The 20810-nt window shown below is 43.1% G+C and overlaps 1 protein-coding gene across 1 annotated transcript; it reads right to left on the reverse strand.

The window, feature by feature from the left end:
- Nucleotides 1-2329: 2329 nt before the first annotated feature.
- On the reverse strand, nucleotides 2330-4251 carry LOC118653506 (histone H3.3-like). Its single transcript, XM_036304179.1, has 2 exons — nucleotides 4245-4251; nucleotides 2330-2988 (listed from the first exon to the last, which is right to left on the reverse strand). Exons 1-2 carry the CDS (start codon nucleotides 4249-4251, stop codon nucleotides 2597-2599), a joined length of 399 nt encoding a protein of 132 aa, XP_036160072.1. The 3' UTR covers nucleotides 2330-2596.
- Between the last annotated feature and the right edge of the window lie 16559 nt (nucleotides 4252-20810).

The following is a 20810-nucleotide window of genomic DNA, read 5'->3' on the forward strand; positions in this document are numbered from 1 at the left end:
TGGTTGTAGGTTCTTGGTAGTCATCACTTTGAATATTTCTTGCCACTCCCTTCTGGCCTGCAAAGTTTCTGTTGAGAAATCAGCTGACAGTCGTATGGGTATTCCCTTGTAGGTAACTGAGTTTCTTTCTCTTGCTGTTTTTAAGATTCTCTCTTTATCTTTTGCTCTTGGCATTTTAATTATGATGTGTCTTGGTGTGGTCCTCTTTGGATTCCTTTTGTTTGGGGTTCTCCGCGCTTCTTGGACCTGTAAGTCCATTTCTTTCACCAGGTGGGGGAAGTTTTCTGTCATTATTTCTTCAAATAGGTTTTCAATATCTTGCTCTCTCTCATCTTCTGGCACCCCTATAATTCTGATGTTGGTACGCTTGAAGCTGTCCCAGAGGCTCCTTACACTATCCTCGCATTTTTGGATTCTTTTTTCATTTTGCTTTTCCAGTTGGGTGTTTTTTGCTTCCTCGCATTTCAAATCATTGACTTGATTCTTGCGCTCCTCTGGTCTGCTGTCGGGAGTCTGTATAATATTCGTTATTTCAGTCCGTGTATGCTTAGTTTCTAGTTGGTTCCCCAATATAACATCGAGGGTCTCATTAGTTTTCTTGTAGATCTCATTAAGTTTATCGGCGGCTTCTAAACAGTTCTTGAGAGACCTTAAAAGTGTGGTTCTGAACTCTATATCTTCCATTGACAATTTTGTCCTGTTTCTTTGTCTCCGCATTTTGTTATGCTTCCTTGGTGCACCCCCTAGTGGTCTTTGTTCGCAGTCTTATAGTTAAACCTTGTTGTAGCTAATACCAGGGAGGGTTTGACCTCCAGGCCAAGTGGCTATGAGAATCAGCTGTGTCAGCAGTGAGAGAACTTCTGTCCTCTAGGGAGGTGCTAATCTAGCCTTTGCCTGAGGCTATCGGGCAAATGCCTGTGTGCAGGGCTTGGGCGGGGCGGGTCGCACAGGATCAACAGGGTGGGCCGGAGAGAGCAGTTATGGCGGCTCTCAGTCCCGTCCCCAGGGGCTCTGCCTCTCTGAGTCCCAGCACCCGCTGCAAAGCTCGGAGAGAAAGCTGCACTCGCTCTGACCGAAGCCAGACAGTCCCGCTTCTCCCGTTTGAGTCAGGGTCCCTAGAGACTCGCCCGTATCTGGAGCTCAGAGTCTGCGACTCCCTCCCGATTGAAAACGCCAACCGTGCCCTCCGCCGCCAGCCCGCTCCGCACACTCCGCACCTCAGAATTTGACTTCAGCACCGCGCCTCCTCTGAGTGTCTGTACGCGTTTCTCTTTCCTCCTAGTTGTAGGACTTCCACTCAGCCAGCGTTCCTGTGGTTCTGGGTGATGTCCCTTCCGTCTTTTAGTTTCACTTTTGAAGTAGTTGTTCAAGGCAGCAAACTCCGGCGTTAACCTATGCCGCCATCTTGGTTCTCCCAAAAGGATGTTTGTTTTTTAAATAAGCTAGGTTACTGGAGTTCTACATGTTACTGGATCACCTGGGGTAATTTTCTGATTGGAAAATTAAGAATTATAGTCAGAAGGAGGGACATGAGAATTTTTAAAGAACATATTCAATTTACTTTAGAAGCCGAACCTCTCTTATCATGTGACTTGTTTTGTATGTTTGTTAAACTATATTGTCACATAAGCATTGCTGCTATTGGGACAAACAGTGACAGTTGATTCGGGTCATTTGAATGCCCACTGTCTGTTTTAATTTGTATGTTCGTTTTGACTCTGTCATATGCTCAATCTTCAGTGGAAGTCATGAGAACCTATTATTTTTGCCTGCTCCCTACTTTATGTTGGAAATATTCTTTTTTACCCAGAGGAACCTTAACTTTGATGTAAGGAATTGTTTCCATTGCCAACTTTTTTGTTCCTTGCCAAGTAAGAGAGTTGTGAACTCTTCAGTGATGCCTTTCCCAGGATATTTGCAGATGTGGTTGGGAAAAGTCATTTCATCCCCGATCTTTGCATGTCAGGTGCTGGGGTGCCTGGGTGCCGCCTGGCCTACGCCCCAGCTCTTTCTCCCTCCGACTGCCATGGGGATCATGGGGCCGCAGGCCAGCCGGCACCCCCGGCCAGGGGTTGTTGCCTTGCCTGCTGCCAGACTTTCCGATGGCGATCACCTTTGCCCACCCCCCAGCTCTTGCCTACTGCCTGGGTTTCCGATCACCAGTCTTCAGTCCTTCCCCTTTCGCCTCCCATCATTGCACATATGCAAATTAACCGCCATCTTTGTTGGCGGTTAATTTGCATATCACTCTGATTAGCCAATGGGAAGCATAGTGAAAGTACAGTTAATTACCCTTTTTGTCTTTTATTAGATAGGATAAAGTTTAACTGCTGAAACTTGCTCACTGAAACATTTGACTTGCATTAATGCTTTATGTCCCAGCATTTATATTAAAAAAAAATCACACACAAATGAAAATGGAAAAACTGCCAAATATCTGATTTCTGTCCCCTATTTTCAACTTGCAATCATATACTTAGGTACCTTTTGACCCCATGGGGAAAAAAAAACACAAACCTAACATTCAGAACTACCAATAACAGGAAGAAGAGAAAATTTTTTAAAAGAATGAAATGTTTTCCATCATAGTGGATTCTTAAGCACGTTCTCCACAGATGCAGCATGCTAGCTGGATGTCTTTTGGCATAATTGTTACACTTTTGGCATGGATAGCACACAGGTTGGTGTCTTCAAACAGGCCAACCAGATAGGCCTCACCTGCTTCCTGCAAAGCACCAATGGCTGCGCTCTGGAAGCACAGGTCTGTTTTGAAGTCCTGAGCAATTTCTCGCACCAGATGCTGGAAGGGTAACTTGCGAATGAGCAGCTCAGTGGACTTCTGATAACGTCTAATTTCACGAAGTGCCAGGGTACCAGGCCTGTAGCTATGTGGCTTCTTCACCCCTCCAGTGGAGGGCACACTCTTCTGAGTGGCTTTGGTCGCCAGCTGCTTCCGCAGCGCTTTGCCCTGGTCGACTTGCCGGTGGTCTGCGCCATGGTGCAGGGACCTCTTCACTTACCCCCCTTCTCCTTCGGCTAGAACTCAGCGAGCTGGAGGCGGCACAGGCATTGGAGAGCAATTGCGGCGGCGGCAGCGAACACATTTGAAAGATCTAGACTAGAGTGATTATTGATAGGAACGTAATTATTGCCATTTTATTCTTTTAACTCTATTTCTCTGTTTTTTTTTTACCCTTCTTTTCTCCCTCCTCCACTTCCTCCTCCTTTTTAAAAAACATATTTTTATTGATTTTAGAGAGGAAAGGAGAGGAAGCGAGAGATAGAAACATCAATGATTGCTGGAGTCCATTCATTGTCTTCACTAGCTGAGTTTAGACAGAGACCCCCAAAAGCTAGTAGCCCTTGAAAGTCCTAGTAAAGGTCAGGGCTTGAAAGTCCTAGCAAAGGTCAGGGCTATGCACCACCCACTTAATCTAGGAACCACTCAGTTAATTTAGGTAATAATAGTTGAAGCATCCCCACCTTAGTTCACTTAATTCCTTAGATACTTATGTAGATCCTTGTTGATTATTGTTAATCAGATACTCCCAGAAATCTATTGATGAGCTAATCAGATACTTTGTCTATTCCTGGAAATTGTCTGCTGATCTGTGTGTCATTGAAACCTCCTTACCCTAAGGGCTACTCCAGATCAATAAAAGATTGGAGCGGCCTGAGCATCTGGGGAAGTGTCGAGTAAGACTCCCTCCACGTTCCGCGTGGAGTAGGGTTCGGTATCTGAAAGAGGAGCTGCACAACAAATGAGAGAAAAAGACACGAGATAATTTTGCAATATTGGGGGACCAGGCGGCAAGTCTCGAAGGACTTCCTCCGTGCTCAGGCCTCACCAAGCTTTTATTGATCTGGGATGCACCCATAGCATAGCCCTTAGGCAGGTGACCCCCTAGTAACAAGCAGACTAGCCCATCAGCAAGGATTTACATAATAATAAATGGGGGAGTAGTTTCAGCTACCACTGTCTGGACAAACAGAGGTGGTGCCTAGCTCCGAGCTTTGCTAGGGCTTCAAAGGCACCCAGCCTTTGGGGGTTTCGGGGAGTTCTCTGTCTATGCTTATCAGATAGTGAAGGCAATAAACAGTTTCCCACAGGGAAGTCCTTTGGGACTTGCCGCCTGGTCCCCCAATATTGCAAAATTATCTCCTGTCTTTTTCTCTCATTTGTTGTGTGGCTCCTCTTTCAGATACGGAACCCTACTCCACGCAGAACTTGGAGGGAGTCTTACTCGACATCTGGCACCCGATGGATAATCTGGAAGTGCAGGCCTCGCTGGAGCGAGAAAAGGAAGTTTTCACCAAAAAGGTGTGGAAAACTCACCGAAAAAAGGTGAGGGGAAGTCTACCGCACGCAATGCCCAGGATCAACTACAGAAGCCCGGGTCTGTAAGTACACTGGGAACGTTTTCTTAACCAGTCTAACAAACGGGGCAGGATTTGGCTTTAAGAAAGTAGATTCGGCTTTAAAAAGGTACATTTGGCTTTTAAAAACTAAGAAACTTTATTATAGGCTTTTGATTTGCATGTTTAAAGTGTTAAAATTTTAGAAGGTAATCTTTTACAGTTTTTGCATGTTATTATAGAACATAACCTTTGTTTTTCTTGAAAAAGGTACTCTTTTAGATCAGGCTGAAAAAAGAGTGCCATGGTCATCTTAATGTGGTTTCTTGTCCAAAGTGAAATCTTAATTTGTATTTGGAATCTAAAATCTGTAATAAGAAATGAAACCCTGCTGCCGAGTCCGCCTCTGGTGTGGAGAGATTCAAACGTGGCAGGAAAGGGCAGAGCTATAAGCTCTCCCACAATGAGGTTACTTAATGTTTTATTTAAAAATTACCAGAGAACATCTTATGACAACCAAACTTTGGCAAAGATAACCTTGGGTGCTAGCCATTGCTTTAGAAAGCGAAATAGGGAAAAACTTAAAATGTCTTTTTCTATTAAGCATGACTTTGGGGAAAATACTCCATCTGAGTCATTTGCTGAAACTTCCTCCAAAAGCAGGATGGGGTGGAAAGGAAAAGGGAGCACATGGCGATCCAATATGGACGCCTCCTGTAATTTACAGTCTCCTTCTTGTAATTGAAAAGTTTTACAAAAATTTAAAATGCGTCTGGGATTTCTGTTCACGTGTAAAGAGAAAACTTGGCTTGGAACTAATGCGCGCTCGTTCTGATTTTGGACATTTAGATAGAGTTTTGAGCTGGAATTTCTTTACAAATGTGCAGAATAAAACCCAAGACTGATTATTTCCTAAAGAAAATGGCGAATTTGACCCAGGGTAGAAATTCTAGCAACAATATTGGTATTTTTCCATAATAATGTTAATGAAGCCTATTCCAAAGCTAACTTTAACACCTCTAGAAGGAAAATCAGTAAAATTGTCTCTGTTACAAAAATTTGCTAAAGTAATTGCCTTAAAATAATTGAATTTGAATCTCATAGTTAATTGAAAAGGCTGGCCAAAACATTTCTAAGGAGAAAAGGGACTAGTTGCTTCCTGCCTGTAGCAAATTCTTAAAGAATGTGGTCAATTTACATCTGATTGGTCCAGGGTAGGCCAAACCTGTTCTTCCAGGGAAAACAGCCCCCCCCCCTTCCTCCCCCAGGCCAATTTTGAAACTTCCCACCTGCAAGCAAGGGGCAGGAAACAATGTAGCTACAACCTTGTTTCTTGACCTTCCCCAGAGGAGAAAATTATGGTCGTTTTAAAATCAAAGGCTGGGCCAGGCCTGCCTTGCCAGCCTCAAGTGCGGTTTTCCAAAGCTGCTGGGAAATTTAAGACCTTGGAGTTTATACTTAAGTATCTTGAAATGACATAATACTGAATTAAATGAGATCTGAGTATGCCTCATACAAAATCTAGAGGACAGTATTAAATCTGTTGGTTGATTATGTCTTTTTTTTTATTATTATTTATTGCTTAAAGTATTACAAAGGGTATTACATATGTGTCCATTTTATCCCCCCGCCCTAGACAGTCCCCTAGCCTCCCCTATCCCCCAGTGTCTTATGTCCATTGGTTATGCTTATATGCATGCATACAAGTCCTTTAGTTGATCTCTTACCCCCCTACCTCCTGCCCCCCAACCCTCCCCGGCCTTCCCGCTGCAGTTTGACAATCTGTTTGAGGCAGCTCTGCCTCTGTATCTATTTTTGTTCATATGTTTATAATGGTCTTTATTGTCCAGAAATGAGTGAGATCATGTGGTATTTTTCCTTTATTGATTGGCTTATTTCACTTAGCATAATGCTCTCCAGTTCCATCCATGCTGTTGCAAATGGTAAGAGTTCCTTCTTTTTTACAGCAGCATAGTATTCCATCGTGTAGATGTACCACAGTTTTCTAATCCATTCATCTACAGATGGGCACTTAGGCTGTCTCCAGATCTTAGCTATGGTGAATTGTGCTGCTATGAACATAGGGGTGCATATATCCTTTCTGATTGGTGTTTCTGGTTTCCTGGGATATATTCCTAGAAGTGGGATCACAGGGTCAAATGGGAGTTCCATTTGTAGTTTTTTGAGGAAACTCCATACTGTCTTCCATAGTGGCTGCACCAGTCTGCATTCCCACCAGCAGTGCACAAGTGTTCCTTTTATTCCACATCCTCTCCAGCACTTGTCGTTTGTTGATTTGTTGATGATAGCCAGTCTCACAGGTGTGAGATGGTACCTCATTGTTGTCTTGATTTGCATCTCTCGGATGATTAGTGACTTTGAGCATGTTTTCATATGTCTCTTGGCTTTCTGAATGTCCTCTTTTGAAAGGTGTCTATTTAGATCCTTTGCCCATTATTTTATTGGATTGTTTATCTTCCTTTTGTTAAGTTGTATGAGTTCCGTATAAATTTTGGAGATTAGGCCCTTATCAGATATGACATTGGCAAATATGTTTTCCCACGCAGTGGGTTTTCTTGTTGTTTTGTTGATGGTTTCTTTTGCTGTGCAGAAGCTTTTTATTTTGATGTAGTCCCATTTGTTTATTTTCTCTTTAGTTTCCAATGCCTTAGGAGCTGTATCGGTGAAGAAATTGCTTTGGCATATGTCTGAGATTTTGTTGCCTTTGGATTCTTCTAGTATTTGCATGGTTTCCTGTCGTACATTTAAGTCTTTTATCCATTTTGAGTTTATTTTTGTGTATGGTGTAAGTTGGTGGTCTAGTTTCATTTTATTGCATATATCTGTCCAAATTTCCCAACACCATTTATTGAAGAGACTATCTTGACTCCATTGTATGTTCTTGCTTCCTTTGTCAAATATTAATTGAGCGTATTGGTTGGGGCTGATTTCTGGGCCCTCTATTCTATTCCATTGATCTATAAGTCTGTTCTTGTGCCAGTACCAGGCAGTTTTGAGAAGAGTGGCTTTGTAATACAGCTTGATATCTGGTATTGAGATCCCACCTACTTTGTTCTTTCTCAGGATCGCTGCAGCTATTCGGGGTAGTTTTTTATTCCAGATGAATTTTTGGAGAGTACGTTCTAGGTCTGTGAAATATGCCATTGGTATTTTAATGGGAAGTGCGTTGAATTCATAGATTGCTTTGGGCAGTATGGACATTTTAATGATGTTGATTCTACCAATCCAAGAACATGGTATGTTCTTCCATCTCTTTATGTCTTCCTCTATCTCTTTTTTCAACGTCCTGTAGTTTTCTGAGAAGAGGTCTTTTACCTCTTTAGTTAAGTTTATTCCTAGGTAGCTTAATTTTTTTGGTGCCATGGTAAATGGGATTGCTTTTTTAGTCTCTCTTTCTGCACATTCACTATTGGTGTATAGGAATGCAATAGATTTCTTGGCGTTAATTTTGTATCCTGGTGCATTGCCAAATTCTTTTATTAAGTCTAATAGTTTATTGATGGAATCTTTAGGGTTTTTTAAGTATAATATCATGTCATCTGCAAATAAGGACAGTTTTACTTCTTCTTTTCCAATTTGGATGCCTTTTATTTCTTCTTCTTGTCTAATTGCAATGGCTAATACTTCCAGTACTATGTCGAACAGGAGTACTGAGAGTGGGCATCCCTGTCTTGTTCCTGTTCTTGGGGGAAATGGTGTTAGTTTTCGTCCATTGAGTATGATGTTGGCTGTGGGCCTGTCATTATATGGCTTTTATTATGTTGAGGTATGATCCTTCAATTCCCACCTTGCTGAGAGTTTTTTCAAAAATGGGTGTTAAATTTTGTCAAATGCTTTTTCTGCATCAATTGATATGACTATGTGGTTTCTTTCTTTCAATTTGTTTATGTGATGTATCACGTTTATTGATTTGCGGATATTGTACCATCCTTGCATCCCTGGGATAAATCCTACTTGGTCGTGGTGTATGATCTTTCTGATGTACTGCTGGATCCGATTTGCTAAGATATTGTTGAGGATTTTGGCATCTATGTTCATGAGGGATATTGGCCTGTAATTCTCTTTCATTGTGTTATCTTTACCTGGTTTTGGTATTACGGTGATGCTGGCTTCATTGAATGAGCTTGGAAGTATTCCTTCCTCTTGGATTTTTTGTAGTAGTCTGAGGAGGATAGGTTTTAGTTCTTCCTTGAAAGTTTGGTAAAACTTCCCTGTGAAGCCGTCTGGTCCTGGGCTTTTGTTTGCTGGAAGCTTTTTGATGACTGCTTCAATTTCTTCCATAGTTATTGGCCTATTGAGATTTTTAGATTCTTCCTGATTAAGTTTTGGAATGTTGTATTTTTCTAGGAATATGTCCATTTCCTCCAGGTTGTCTAGTTTGTTGGAGTAGAGTTGTCCATAGTATTTTTTAACAATCATTTGTATTTCTGTGGGATCTGTTGTTATTTCGCCTCTATCATTTCTGATTTTGTTGATTTGGGTCCTTTCTCTTTGCTTCTTGGTGAGCCTGGCTAGAGGTTTGTCAATCTTGTTTATCCTTTCAAAGAACCAGCTCTTTGTTTCATTGATTTTCTGTATTATTTTTTTGTTCTCTATGTCATTTATTTCTGCTCTAATATTTATTATCTCCTTCCTTCTGCTCACTCTGGGGTTTTCTTGTTGCTCTCTTTCTAATTCTTTGAGCTGTAGATTTAGATGATTTACTACCATTTTTTCTTGTTTGTTGAGATAGGCCTGTAGAGCTATAAACTTCCCTCTCAGGACTGCTTTCATTGCGTCCCAAAGGTTTTGGATTGTTGTGTTTTCATTGCCATTAGTTTCCAGGATGTTTTTAATTTCTTCTTTGATGTCATTGGTAACCCAATCAGTATTTAATAACGTGCTATTCAGCTTCCAAGTGTTTGAGTATTTTGAGTAGTTTTTATTGTAGTTTATTTCTAATATTATGGCCTTGTGGTCCGAGAAGATGCTTGGTATGATTTCAATCTTCTTGAATTTAGGCTGACTTGGTTTGTGACCCAATATGTAGTCTATTTTTGAAGATGTCCCTGAGCACTTGAGAAGAACGTATATTTTGTGGCTTTGGGGTGAAGTGTTCTGAAGATGTCAATTAAGTCCATCTGATCTAGTGAGTCATTTAGGATCGCTGTTTCTTTGCTGAGTTTTTGTCTAGTGGATTTATCCAGTGATGTCAGTGGTGTATTAAAGTCCCCTACTATGAATGTATTGTTGTCAATCTCTCCCCTGATATCTTCCAAGAGTTTTCTTATGTATGTGGGTGCTCCTGCATTGGGTGCATATATGTTTATCAGGGTTATATCCTCTTGTTGTATAGATCCCTTTAGTATTATGAAGTGGCCTTCCTTATCTCTTGTTATGGCCTTCACTTTGAGGTCTATTTTGTCTGATATAAGTATTGCTACCCCAGCTTTTTTTTCATTTCCATTTGCCTGAAAAATATTTTTCCATCCCTTCACTTTCAGTCTGTTTGAGTCCCTTTTAATGAGGTGGGTCTCTTGTAGACAGCAAATATATGGGTCATGTTTTTTTATCCATTCAGCCACTCAATGTCTTTTGATTGGAGCATTTAGTCCATTTATGTTTAAAGTTATTATTGAAAGGTACTTGTTTGTAGCCATTTCTATTTTTTGTGTGTGTGTGGCTGTTTTCTTTCTGGGCTTTGTAGTTCTTCTTTTTACACCAGTCCCTTTAGCATTTCTTGCATTGCTGGCTTGGTGGTGATAAACTCCCTTAGCCTTTTTTTTGTCTGTGAAGCTTCTTATTTCCCCTTCAATTTTGAATGATATCCTTGCTGGATAGAGTATTCTTGGATTCAGTCCTTTGCTTTGCATCATTTTGTCAATTTCTGTCCATTATTTTCTGGCCTGATGTGTTTCTGTTGAGAAATCATTTGATAATCTGATGGGGGATCCTTTGTAGGTAACTCTCTGTTTCTCTCTTGCAGCCTTTAAGATTCTGTCTTTGTCTTGTACATTTGCCATCGTTATTATGACATGTCTAGGTGTGGGTCTTTTGGGGTTCATCTTTCCTGGGACTCTCTGTACTTGTGTAACTTTTTTTTTCCCCCATATCTGGGAAGTTTTCTGACATTATTTCTTCAAATAGATTTTCTAATCCTTGCTGCTCTTCTTGTCCTTCTTGAAGCCCTATTATGTGTATGTTACTTCGTTTCATGTTGTCCCGAAGCTCCCTTAGGCTCTCCTCCTGCTTTTTAATTTTTTTCTCCAGTTGCTGTTCAGATTGAGCTTGTTTCTCTGCCTTATCTTCTAATTCACTAATTCGGTCCTCTGCTTCTTCTAGTCTGCTGTTGAAACTTTCCATGGTGTTTTTGATTGTAGCTATATCACTTTTCATTTCTTCCTGATTCTTGCATAGGTTGTTGATTTTCTCATCCATCCGGTGAATGAATTGTACAACCATTATTCTGAATTCTTTTTCTGTCATGTTGCATGCTTCAACTTCATTAATGTCCTTTCTTGGTAACTCCTCATTGTCTTTCCTCTGGGTGTTGTTTCGTCTCTTCATTCTGATTATCTCCCGATGGTTCAAACGTCGAGTTGCGTGGGCCTGGGCCGTGTGCAGTGGGAGCCTCCCACCACCCTAGTGTCACTGAAGGCTCTGACACTAAGATCTGTGGTTGTTGTGGGTTGGTGGAAACCAGGCTCGCTCAGAGTCAGTGTTGTCAGCGCTCAATGTGGTCTCGTACGCGCCCTTAGAATCAGGGACCCTGCCTGCACCGTGCTGAAACAGAGAACCCCCTGAAGCGTGTTGAAAACCAGAGCCCCGTAGCGTGTGCCAGGAGTCAGAGTTCCCCAGAGTCCAGTATCAGAGTCTCTGTTTCTTCGCGTGACCTTTCCTTGAGAATTAGGGCCCCTGTGTGCCCTTGCACCAGGAATTGGAGTCACTGGCTCTTAGTATGATTGCACAGGAAATCAGGATCTCAGGCGCAGGTGATAAGAAACACAGTCAAGTCACTGGTGCTTGGTGCTGCCTCCTTCCCAGAGAATCGGGGTCCCTGGGCCTGTGATACGCGGGACAAATTCCCGGTGTTCGCAGGATTGCTCCCAGCCCAGGGCTCCAATGCCCGCAGTGCGCGTAGGCTCAGTTCCTGGGGTTCCCGCTTTTGCTCCCAGCCCAGGGCTCAGAAGCCGGCAGTGCGTGTAGGCTCAGTTCCTGGGGTTCCCGCTTTTGCACCCAGCCGAGGGCTCAGAAGCCGGCAGTGCATGTAGGATCCATTCCTGGGGTTCGCGGGCTTGCTCCTGAAGTATGGTACCTAGTTGCTTTGTTTAACAATATAAAGGTTACTTTGATTTTCTAAATTGTATAAGTCATCCCATTCGATTGAATGCTTTATTGATTGAATGACTATTCCATTGATTGTTATCATACTGGTCTTAGAGAGCACATTCTACTGTACCTGGAAACAGGACAGCACAATTACCCTAAATTGTTTTAATGGCCACAGGTGGTGCGTTCCAGCTTACTCAGTGGTCCCGAGACCAGGACAGCACAATTACTCTAAATTGTCCTGACAACTCAGTGGTTGGGAGACCCGAGGGCTCTAGATAATGTGTTTCTATCAACTCAGTGATCCGGAGACCCAAAACTGTAATTTAGATAACATGCCTAAGTTTAACCCAGGTTACCCAAGGACTCTAGATAATGTATTTCTGTCAATTCAGTGACCCCGAGACCTGAAACTGTAATTAACATGCTTAATTCTGCTTCTGTAATCTGCTTTTTTGGGAGCCAGGTGCCACATTCCAAACTCTGGGATGTAATCAATACCTTTGTGATTTTTGCCTATATAAGTCTGGTTTTGCCACCATCTTATTGCTATGAGATTTGGGAATGGCCCCTCATAGTCCCGGATTGCAATAAATGTGACTCTTTAATTCGACTTCTTGAGGCATCCTTCTGTGATTCACGGGGTACATTACAACATTTGGAGGCTCCAGTGAGATGCAGCCCCTTAGGGGTGCTGTTTCGGATGCAAAGGGTGGCAAAATCTCCCCTGAGCCATTTGTGGAGACTGAAGGGTCTCTAAGGGGTGCGCACCCTGAGAAGTTCCAGGGCCCCGGATAACTCCCTTCGGATCCAGCGAACGGGCAGGGGACATTGGCCCGTCCCTAAAAAATTTTCATCGGAGTCACCTGAAAATCCTCTAGAGGTAAGTTCTGGAGTTCTGGGACCGGTCACTGGTAGTGGACTCAAAAGAGGGCTGGACGCAGGAGAACCTCGGAGTCCGACGCCTGACGCGACGGCGTCTGGGGGTCCTGGTCTGGGCAACCTTAGGTTGCATTTGTCTGGTTTGTTTTGTCTTTGCTAGCCTTTTTGGTTTTGGATTTTTGTGAGCCTTTTTGGTTTTGGTTTTGGATTTGTTTGTTTGTTTGTGAGCCTTTTTGGTTTTGGATTTAGATTTGTTTGTGAGCTTTTTGGTTCTGGTTATTGTTTGTGAGTCCAATGTGTTCAGTCTGTCGATTTTGTTATTTCGCCGAAATCCTCTTGAAGGACACTGAATGGTTCTTTCCTTCCTCTTTAACTTTTGGGGGATTGTGTGAATGGATTACTGATGTAGGTTATCAAGGATCTCTAAGGGACTTGTCCTGTATCTGGAGGAATGGCTTCTAGATGGTATTCACCGTCTCTGGGATTTCCAGGAGGGAAGTCAAAACTTGACTGGCAAAGGGTTCGAATCTGGCCTATCTTTTAAAAAAGGTAGAAGAGAAGCGTTCCTAGGCAGTTTTCTACTGCCTCTGTTCAGGGACTTGTTCTGTATCTCTGCACAACTGAAACTGATTTGTTGGTATTTTGTGGTGTAAATGTGGCACGCGCCTGTGTAAAAGTGTTTTTGTTTGTTTCTGTTTTGTTTTGTTTCCTTTGAAAAAACCTTCTAAACATCTCCTGAGTTTCTGTGGTGATTCAAAGTTTTTAATGGGGAATGTATCTAGTTGTCGTGTCTATTTAATCTTGCTTTCTTTGTTCAGTATGAGTACCGTTTCTATCTGGATGAGACATGGGTCTAGAATCCTGTCCTGGGATGTGGGAAAGGGAGGCCCCCACATCTGTTCCTGTCAGGCCCCCATCAGGGGACTTGAGCGGTGTTCCTGTTATCTGCTCAAGATCCCAAGACTGTAAAAGTACTTGTTCACTGAAAGGGTGTAAGTGTGGATGTTTATTTGATGTTTGTATGTCTACCTGGGTATGTAAGTGTGGAAGTCTGTGCAAAAAACACACACGCTTGATTTAGGGCTGAATGCTCTGACCGATAGCAAACTGGGTTCTTTTCCCATAGGGTGCTTGCTCTCTGTCAGAGGTGGAATCGGCTCGCCTAACTAGTAAAAATTCTGTCTATGTTTGTGTACTAGGGACTTTGATTTGCTCTGTGATATTTCTGTGTTGGGTTGAAATTTTGGAATTCTGGGGTAGATTTAAAAGGTATTTGTGGCTTTTCTAGTCTGATTGGGACATTTAGGGGTGGGGCTCACAGTTCCTCAGGGCAGAGATTTTATGGGCCCCGCCCCCTGCCTGTGCTGAATTAAGGTTCTTTTCTTTCAGGAGACCCTCCAGGCTTTTAGTAAAATTTCCCTGCAACCTTGTCATCCTCTGCCTTCTTTTCCAAGCCGACTAAGAGTCATTTTCCTCCACAGGGATTGTCTTCCTCTAACTCACAATGGGAAATAATACAGGCCAGTGTCATTTGGCTTGCTGGTTAAAGGAAGACAATGGGACCTGGAATCTGTAAAGGTGGGTGGGAATGAAGCTGGTCAAATGTACTGAAAGGGTTCCGTACCTGTTGCTGCTAGCAGAGGAGGGGCTGATATCACCTTCCAGTGCACTCCCTTGGGAGAGGCCTGATCGCTGCTCTGTCACAGGGTACTGGTACGAAGGCAGGGGCCTGGTACCCAACCCACTGCCACAGGAGCGCTTTGTAATGAAAATGCCTCTCCCTGTGGCAGGAGCACCTCCACTGGTCACCTGGGGACCTGTGCCAAGCTCCCCGCCTCCACCTATCTGGCTCCCATCTCCAGCACCCTCTGCTCACCAGGGTTGTAATTGCCTCTCATCCCCCGAGGGGATTATTGTGAGTGGGCAGCCTCTGCTATGGCGGGGGCAAGGAGGGAAATTTCCCTGTGCCTCCTTGTGCCTTCCTGTGCCCCAATGAGACCCAAGAACCCCCGGGGACAAGGCCTCCTTGGACACTTTTCACTGTGTTCTATTGGGGGTTTGTGGGGGGGGGGGCGGGCAGAAGGGTGCTTAAAAGGCAGTAGAATGGATGAATTGGTCACAGCTGGTAGAGGTAGCCCAGAAAGTCTTTAACAATAGAGACACACCCTGGAGGAGAAGCAGGACAAGAGAATGACTAAGGCAGTGGTAGCTGCATTAAGAGAAAAGGGCACCAAGACAAAAGGAGAAGGGGAATGGAAAAAGGAAAGAAAAGGCCAGCAGAAAACTAGGAAGGAATTAGTATGCCTATTGTAGGAAGTAGGGGCACTGGAAGAGAGAATATCCTGGGAGGTTAACAAAGGAAAGTGGAAGGCTGAGGGAAAACTCAGGCTCTGAAGGATTTACACTCAGGGAAGGGGACTAATAGGGCCAGGACTCCTTTTCCTTGAACCCCTTAGAGCCCAGAATAATCATTTTTATAAATAGGACTCCCAGTTAGTTTCCTGGTGTGTTCTGGAGCAGCCTATTCAGTCTTGACAGAGCCAATGGGACCTGTAACATCTAAGAAGACATCAGTCCAGGTAGCCACCGGACAAACTGCCTTTTTCCTTGGACATCAAAGAGGACTTTGGACATTGGAAAGAACACGGTAACACATTCGTTTCTGGTCATGCCAGAATGCCCATACCCCTTACTTGGATCAAAGGAATCCAGGCCCGGACCCATCCTCCCCTGGCCGCATTCTTCTAACCTGTCCTCTCTCAGATGAATATCTCTTGCAGGAAAGGGCCAATGTGACTCTGCTTACTTGGGGAAATTACGTCTCTTTCCCATGGTTTGGGCAGAAAACAACCCCCCGGGTTAGCAAGTCATCAAGCACATGTAGTAGTCCAATTGAAAGCCACTGCCACTCCAGCTCAGGTTCGGGAATTCTTAGGGGCAGTTGGATACTGCCGTCTGTGGATACTGGAGTTCGCGGAGATTGCTAAACTGGACCGAAGTGGAGCAACGGGCCTTTGAGAAGCTAAAGAAGGCTCTTGTCTCAGCACCTGCCCTAGCCTTGCCAGACATCAGGAAGCCCTTCCACCTCTACGTGAGTGAGGTAAGGGGCATTGCCAAAGGAGTTCTCACCCAGACTCTAGGTCCCTGGAAGAGACCTATGGCATATCTGGCTAAGAGACTAGACCCCGTGGCTGCAGGGTGGCCAGCGTGCCTCTGGGCAGTGGCCACCACAGCATTGCTGGTAAAGGAGGCAGATAAGCTGACTTTGGGCCAGGAACTAGCCCTGACAACACCCCATGCTGTGGAAGCCCTCCTTTGAGGTGCTCTGGAGAGATGGATTTCAAACACCAGGGTCACTCAGTACCAAGCTGCCAAGGAAGCTGCCCAAAAACCAGTGGAACCTTTACAAGAGAAGGTATTGGCAGAACAGAAGCAAGCTACCAGAGGACCAAATGGTTGGTGGACTCTACCAGATGGCAGACTGTTGGTCCCAGAAGCTCTAGGTCAGACTTTAGTTGCCCAGTTACACCAGGCTACCCACATAGGTGTCACCAAGACTTCTGAACTTCTGTGAGGCAGGTCACAGGTAAATGCTAAGCAAGGTAAGAGAGTCCCCCTGGGAATTCAGGCCCGGGGAAACTCCCCAGGAGAGCATTGGGAGGTGGATTTCACAGAGATTAAGCCACCGACATCAGGGTATAAGTACCTGCTAGTTTTTTATAGACTCTTTCTCGGGATGGGTTTTAAGCCTATGCCACCAGGACAGAAACTGCCTATACATAGATTTGGGCTATCAGCAGTTATAGGATCAGATAACAGCCCCGCCTTGTAGTCAAGGTATCTCAAAGTACAGCTAAGGTCTTAGGCTTAAATTGGAAACTCCATTGTGCATACCGGCCACAAATTCAGGGCAGGTATGAACAGGACTCTAAAAGGACTTTAACTAAATTTATCCAGAAACTGGTGAAAACTGGACCAACCTCCTGCCCTTTGCCTACTTACAGGCCAGGTGTACCACCCAACCGAGAGGGGTTCTCTCCTTTTGAAATCATGTTTGGTAAACTTCCCTCTATCCTGCCCAAAGTTAGGGGAGGAATTAAAAGTTTAAAGTCATAACCCTTCATTGCTCAAGTCCTTGCAGGCTCTGCAGTTATACCCAGAGAGCCACCCATAAGCTTCTTCGAGGACACCTTGCCAGTGCCACCTCAGACCCTGTACATCCTTTCCAGCCTGGGGACAAGGTGTGGGTAAAGAAGTTCAGGACCCAAGGACTCACCCCAACTTGGAAAGGACTATACACTGTCTCCCTGCTGACGGCATCCAGACCTGGCTACACCACCCCCAGCTCCTGCCACCAGGAAAACGGCCTTGATCCCGGCAGCCAGCGGCCTCACCCGTGAGATCCAGGAGGAGGCTCAACGCCCGCAGGAGGTGAACTGGACTTCAGTGAGGACAGTACTGATGGGACCGTGGCACTAGGGCACTGTGGTAACTGTAAGAACATTTTTTCTAGCCAGTGAGAAAAGTCCATGGCCAAGTGGGGCTAGATGTGCTAGGGGACAGGAGAGCAGGAACAGAAAAAGAGAATGCCCTTAGAAGAACTGGGGTGAGTAAATGTGCCAAGCTGGCAGTTTAGAAAAATTAATTTGGTCAAACTGCTTGTAGTTAGGGGGGCATTATAATCCCCTAACTAATGAAGATGAGTCCATGATTTGACTCATGTACATAAAAACCAGTGGGGAATGAAGTATGGTAACCTAGTTGCTTTGTTTAACAATATAAAGGTTACTTTGATTTTCTAAATTGTATAAGCCATCCCATTCGATTGAATGCTTTATTGATTGAATGACTATTCCATTGATTGTTATCATACTGGTCTTAGAGAGCACATTCTACTGTACCTGGAAACAGGACAGCACAATACCCTAAATTGTTTTAGTGGCCACAGGTGGTGCGTTCCAGCTGACTCAGTGGTCCCGAGACCAGGACAGCACAATTACTCTAAATTGTCCTGACAACTCAGTGGTTGGGAGACCCGAGGGCTCTAGATAATGTGTTTCCTATCAACTCAGTGATCCGGAGACCCAAAACTGTAATTTAGATAACATGCCTAAGTTTAACCCAGGTTACCCAAGGGCTCTAGATAATGTATTTCTGTCAATTCAGTGACCCCGAGACCCGAAACTGTAATTAACATGCTTAATTCTGCTTCTGTAATCTGCTTTTTTGGGAGCCAGGTGCCACATTCCAATGGCATGTAATCCATACCTTTGTGACTTTTGCCTATATAAGTCTGGTTTTGCCACCATCTCATTACTATGAGATTTGGGGATGACCCCTCATAGTCCCAGATTGCAATAAATGTGACTCTTTAATTTGACTTCTTGAGGCATCCTCTGTGATTCGCGGGGTACATTACAACACTCCCAGCCCAGGACTCCTGAACCAGGCCCTACGCGGGATCAGTTCCAAGGTGCTTGCGCACTTCCAGCTAAAGTTCCTGGAGCTCTGAGGCCCAGGCAAGGGGTGGGTCTATCAGTTAGTTACTCTGGCGCTGCCTGCAAGCCTGCGGGAAGGGGGATGGGCTCTGTTACTCATGGATCTGCTGCGGGGATTTCTGAACTTTTGGTGTCCGCAGGTCTGTAGCTGTGGTCACAGGTCTCTGTCCCCAGTGGCTGCAGGGTCCTGGTATGCGTCTTAAGATCAGACTGGGTGGTGCTGAGGCCAGGATCCTAGTCTCAAGCAGCTCTGTTTCCCAAGATGACACGGTCGCCGTGCCGGTGCTGGCCGCCCAGGAGTGTCCGCACAGGGAGCGGGACTCCGCTGCTTAAGACTGCCCGGTTTAGCAGCCCCTTAGAAGACCTTCAGAATCTAACTGTCCCTAGCTCATACACACACACCACACGCGTCCACACACTCCTCTATCACTTCCTTGTGCTCTCACACTCTCTCCCTACCTACCTTCCTGCTGGTTGCCATTTTGGAAGTCTCCTTAATTGATATTCTTTAAAATAATTATAAAAGGTATAAACAGCTAATGGGATTTCTGCTTGTCTGAATATAATGTTGGCCATCTATCTTTTAGGGATTTTGGTTTGCTCTTCCCTTGTTTGTTGTGAGAATAAGGAAATCATCTTTTATGTCAGAGAACAGTTTAGACAAGCCACAATGTTGGGCTGCGTGACTTGGCAGCTGCCATGTCAGCCACATGGCTTGCCGCTACCCTGGGGGCCGCCATCTTGAAGCAGCAAAGGCCCCTCCCTCTGATTTAGCCAAAAGGGAATGTCTCCTCACTGAGGCAGGATGGAATTTCAGGGGTGGAGCTTTAAGGTGGAATTTCACTACAGAAATGCGGATGGGCAGAAGAAGTGTTTCTAATCTGTTAAATCTAGAAAACCCTGCTTTCCTTAAACTAAGGACAATTAAAGGTATATGTTCCCTCCCTAAACAAAAAGTTAAATAGCTTATGTCAAAGCATTAAAAGGGACTGATAACAGTAATCCAATTTCTGTGACCCCAGCCAAAATTTTAAAACCAGTTTAAATTTGACTGATATCTCTTAATAATTATAATAAGTATATAATTTTTAAATCATATATATATATTTATATATATTTGATGGTCTTTCAAGTTGGATTTTAAACTATAACCAAGGATGCCTTTGAGAAATTTCACGGGCCCTGAAATGTTTTCAAAAGTTTATTCTCTCTTTTTAAAGGATTTTTTTAATTTAGCTAAATTTAATACACTTGAAATCACATGGAAAGCTTTATCAAATAAAAATTAATGAATATATTTTAAGTTTTTGCCTCTGAGAAAGGCAAAACAAGTTATTTGTTTAATAATTTATTAAATACAGCAGTGAAATTTTAAGATGTAATTTGAAATAACAAAAGCTCCTCACTACTGCATTTTAAATTAGGCTGGAAGTGGTGCAGTGTTTACCCCTAGTAAATCAAAAGTTTGCTAAATACTAAATTTACTTGCTTTGCTTTAAAAAATACTTACTTAAATTACTATCCTTGTAAGCAATTGAATCCTAGTAAAGTAAAATTCTTCTAAAAAGGTTACTGAAGGCTTCCCACAATTCCTCTGTATATGCAAATAAGCCAAAGGTATACTCTTTAAAAATATAATTGCTAACATTTACAGATTGTTGTTAAAATACTAATCTGACAATAATAGTCACCATAAATGAAAAATCACTGATGAAATATATAGCTTTGCGACAGTATTTGTTAAAATCTCAAAAGGCAACCATGTTCCTTACATTTGTTGCTTGTGTGAGAAAGAAAACTGTCGGGAAGGAAATAAAAAGAGGTTTCCTTCAGATGTCTAACTAAAATTAAAAATCAATATATTTGGGCCTCATAAGCTAATTAAATAATTTGTGTTTTGCCTCCTTAAAACAAAGTTTATGTAAATTTACTTAAAGACTAATACCAGAAATTTAATTAATGTCATTTTACTGTCCATAACTTAGGACAAGTAAAGTTAAAAGAAATAAATGTTATTTCAAACTGACTTAAATTGGAAAATTTGGCTAAGTGGATATTCAGGGGAACTTAGCTGTCACCTATTAAAATATAAACTACTACAATTTTTATATGAGATCTCCATCATTATACCAAAAAATACTAGACAGGAACCAATTCCTGGAGCTTTAACTGTTTTTTTACTGATGGGTCATCAATGGGAAAGCTGCCTATCATACTATAAATTCTGACCAAGTCATTACTGACCAGTCATTCTTCTGTGCAAAGAATTGAATTAGAAGCTATTAAGGCTGCGTTGCAAGATTTCCAACAGCCTGTTAACATAATTTCTGATTCCTCTTATGCTTCGGGCCTAGTAAGTAGAATTGAAACGGCCTGGCTGAAATGGCTTAGTGACCAAGTTTATTCTTACTATTTAATCAGGTTCAGCAGATTGTGCAGCAGAGAAAATACCCTTTTTATATCACCCACATCAGGGCTCACAGCATATTACCTAGCCCTAACTAAGGGAAATGCACATGCTGATCAATTGGTTGCTTTATTAAAAGAGGCTTCAGAGTCTCATCAGCTTTTAAAAATCCCAACTTGAAAAACAAAAAAGGGGGATGATGGAGAAATCACCTACAGGTAGGCTGCACCTAGCTTTAATTACTCTAAATTTTTTCACTTGTGATGCTGATGGAAAGACACCTATGGAGCTACATTGGTGTCAGAATAAAACAAAAGAAAATGGTCTAGTTAAATGGA

Source organism: Myotis myotis, unplaced genomic scaffold, assembly GCF_014108235.1.
Source record: "Myotis myotis isolate mMyoMyo1 unplaced genomic scaffold, mMyoMyo1.p scaffold_m19_p_4, whole genome shotgun sequence".
NCBI classification, from domain to species: domain Eukaryota; kingdom Metazoa; phylum Chordata; class Mammalia; order Chiroptera; family Vespertilionidae; genus Myotis; species Myotis myotis.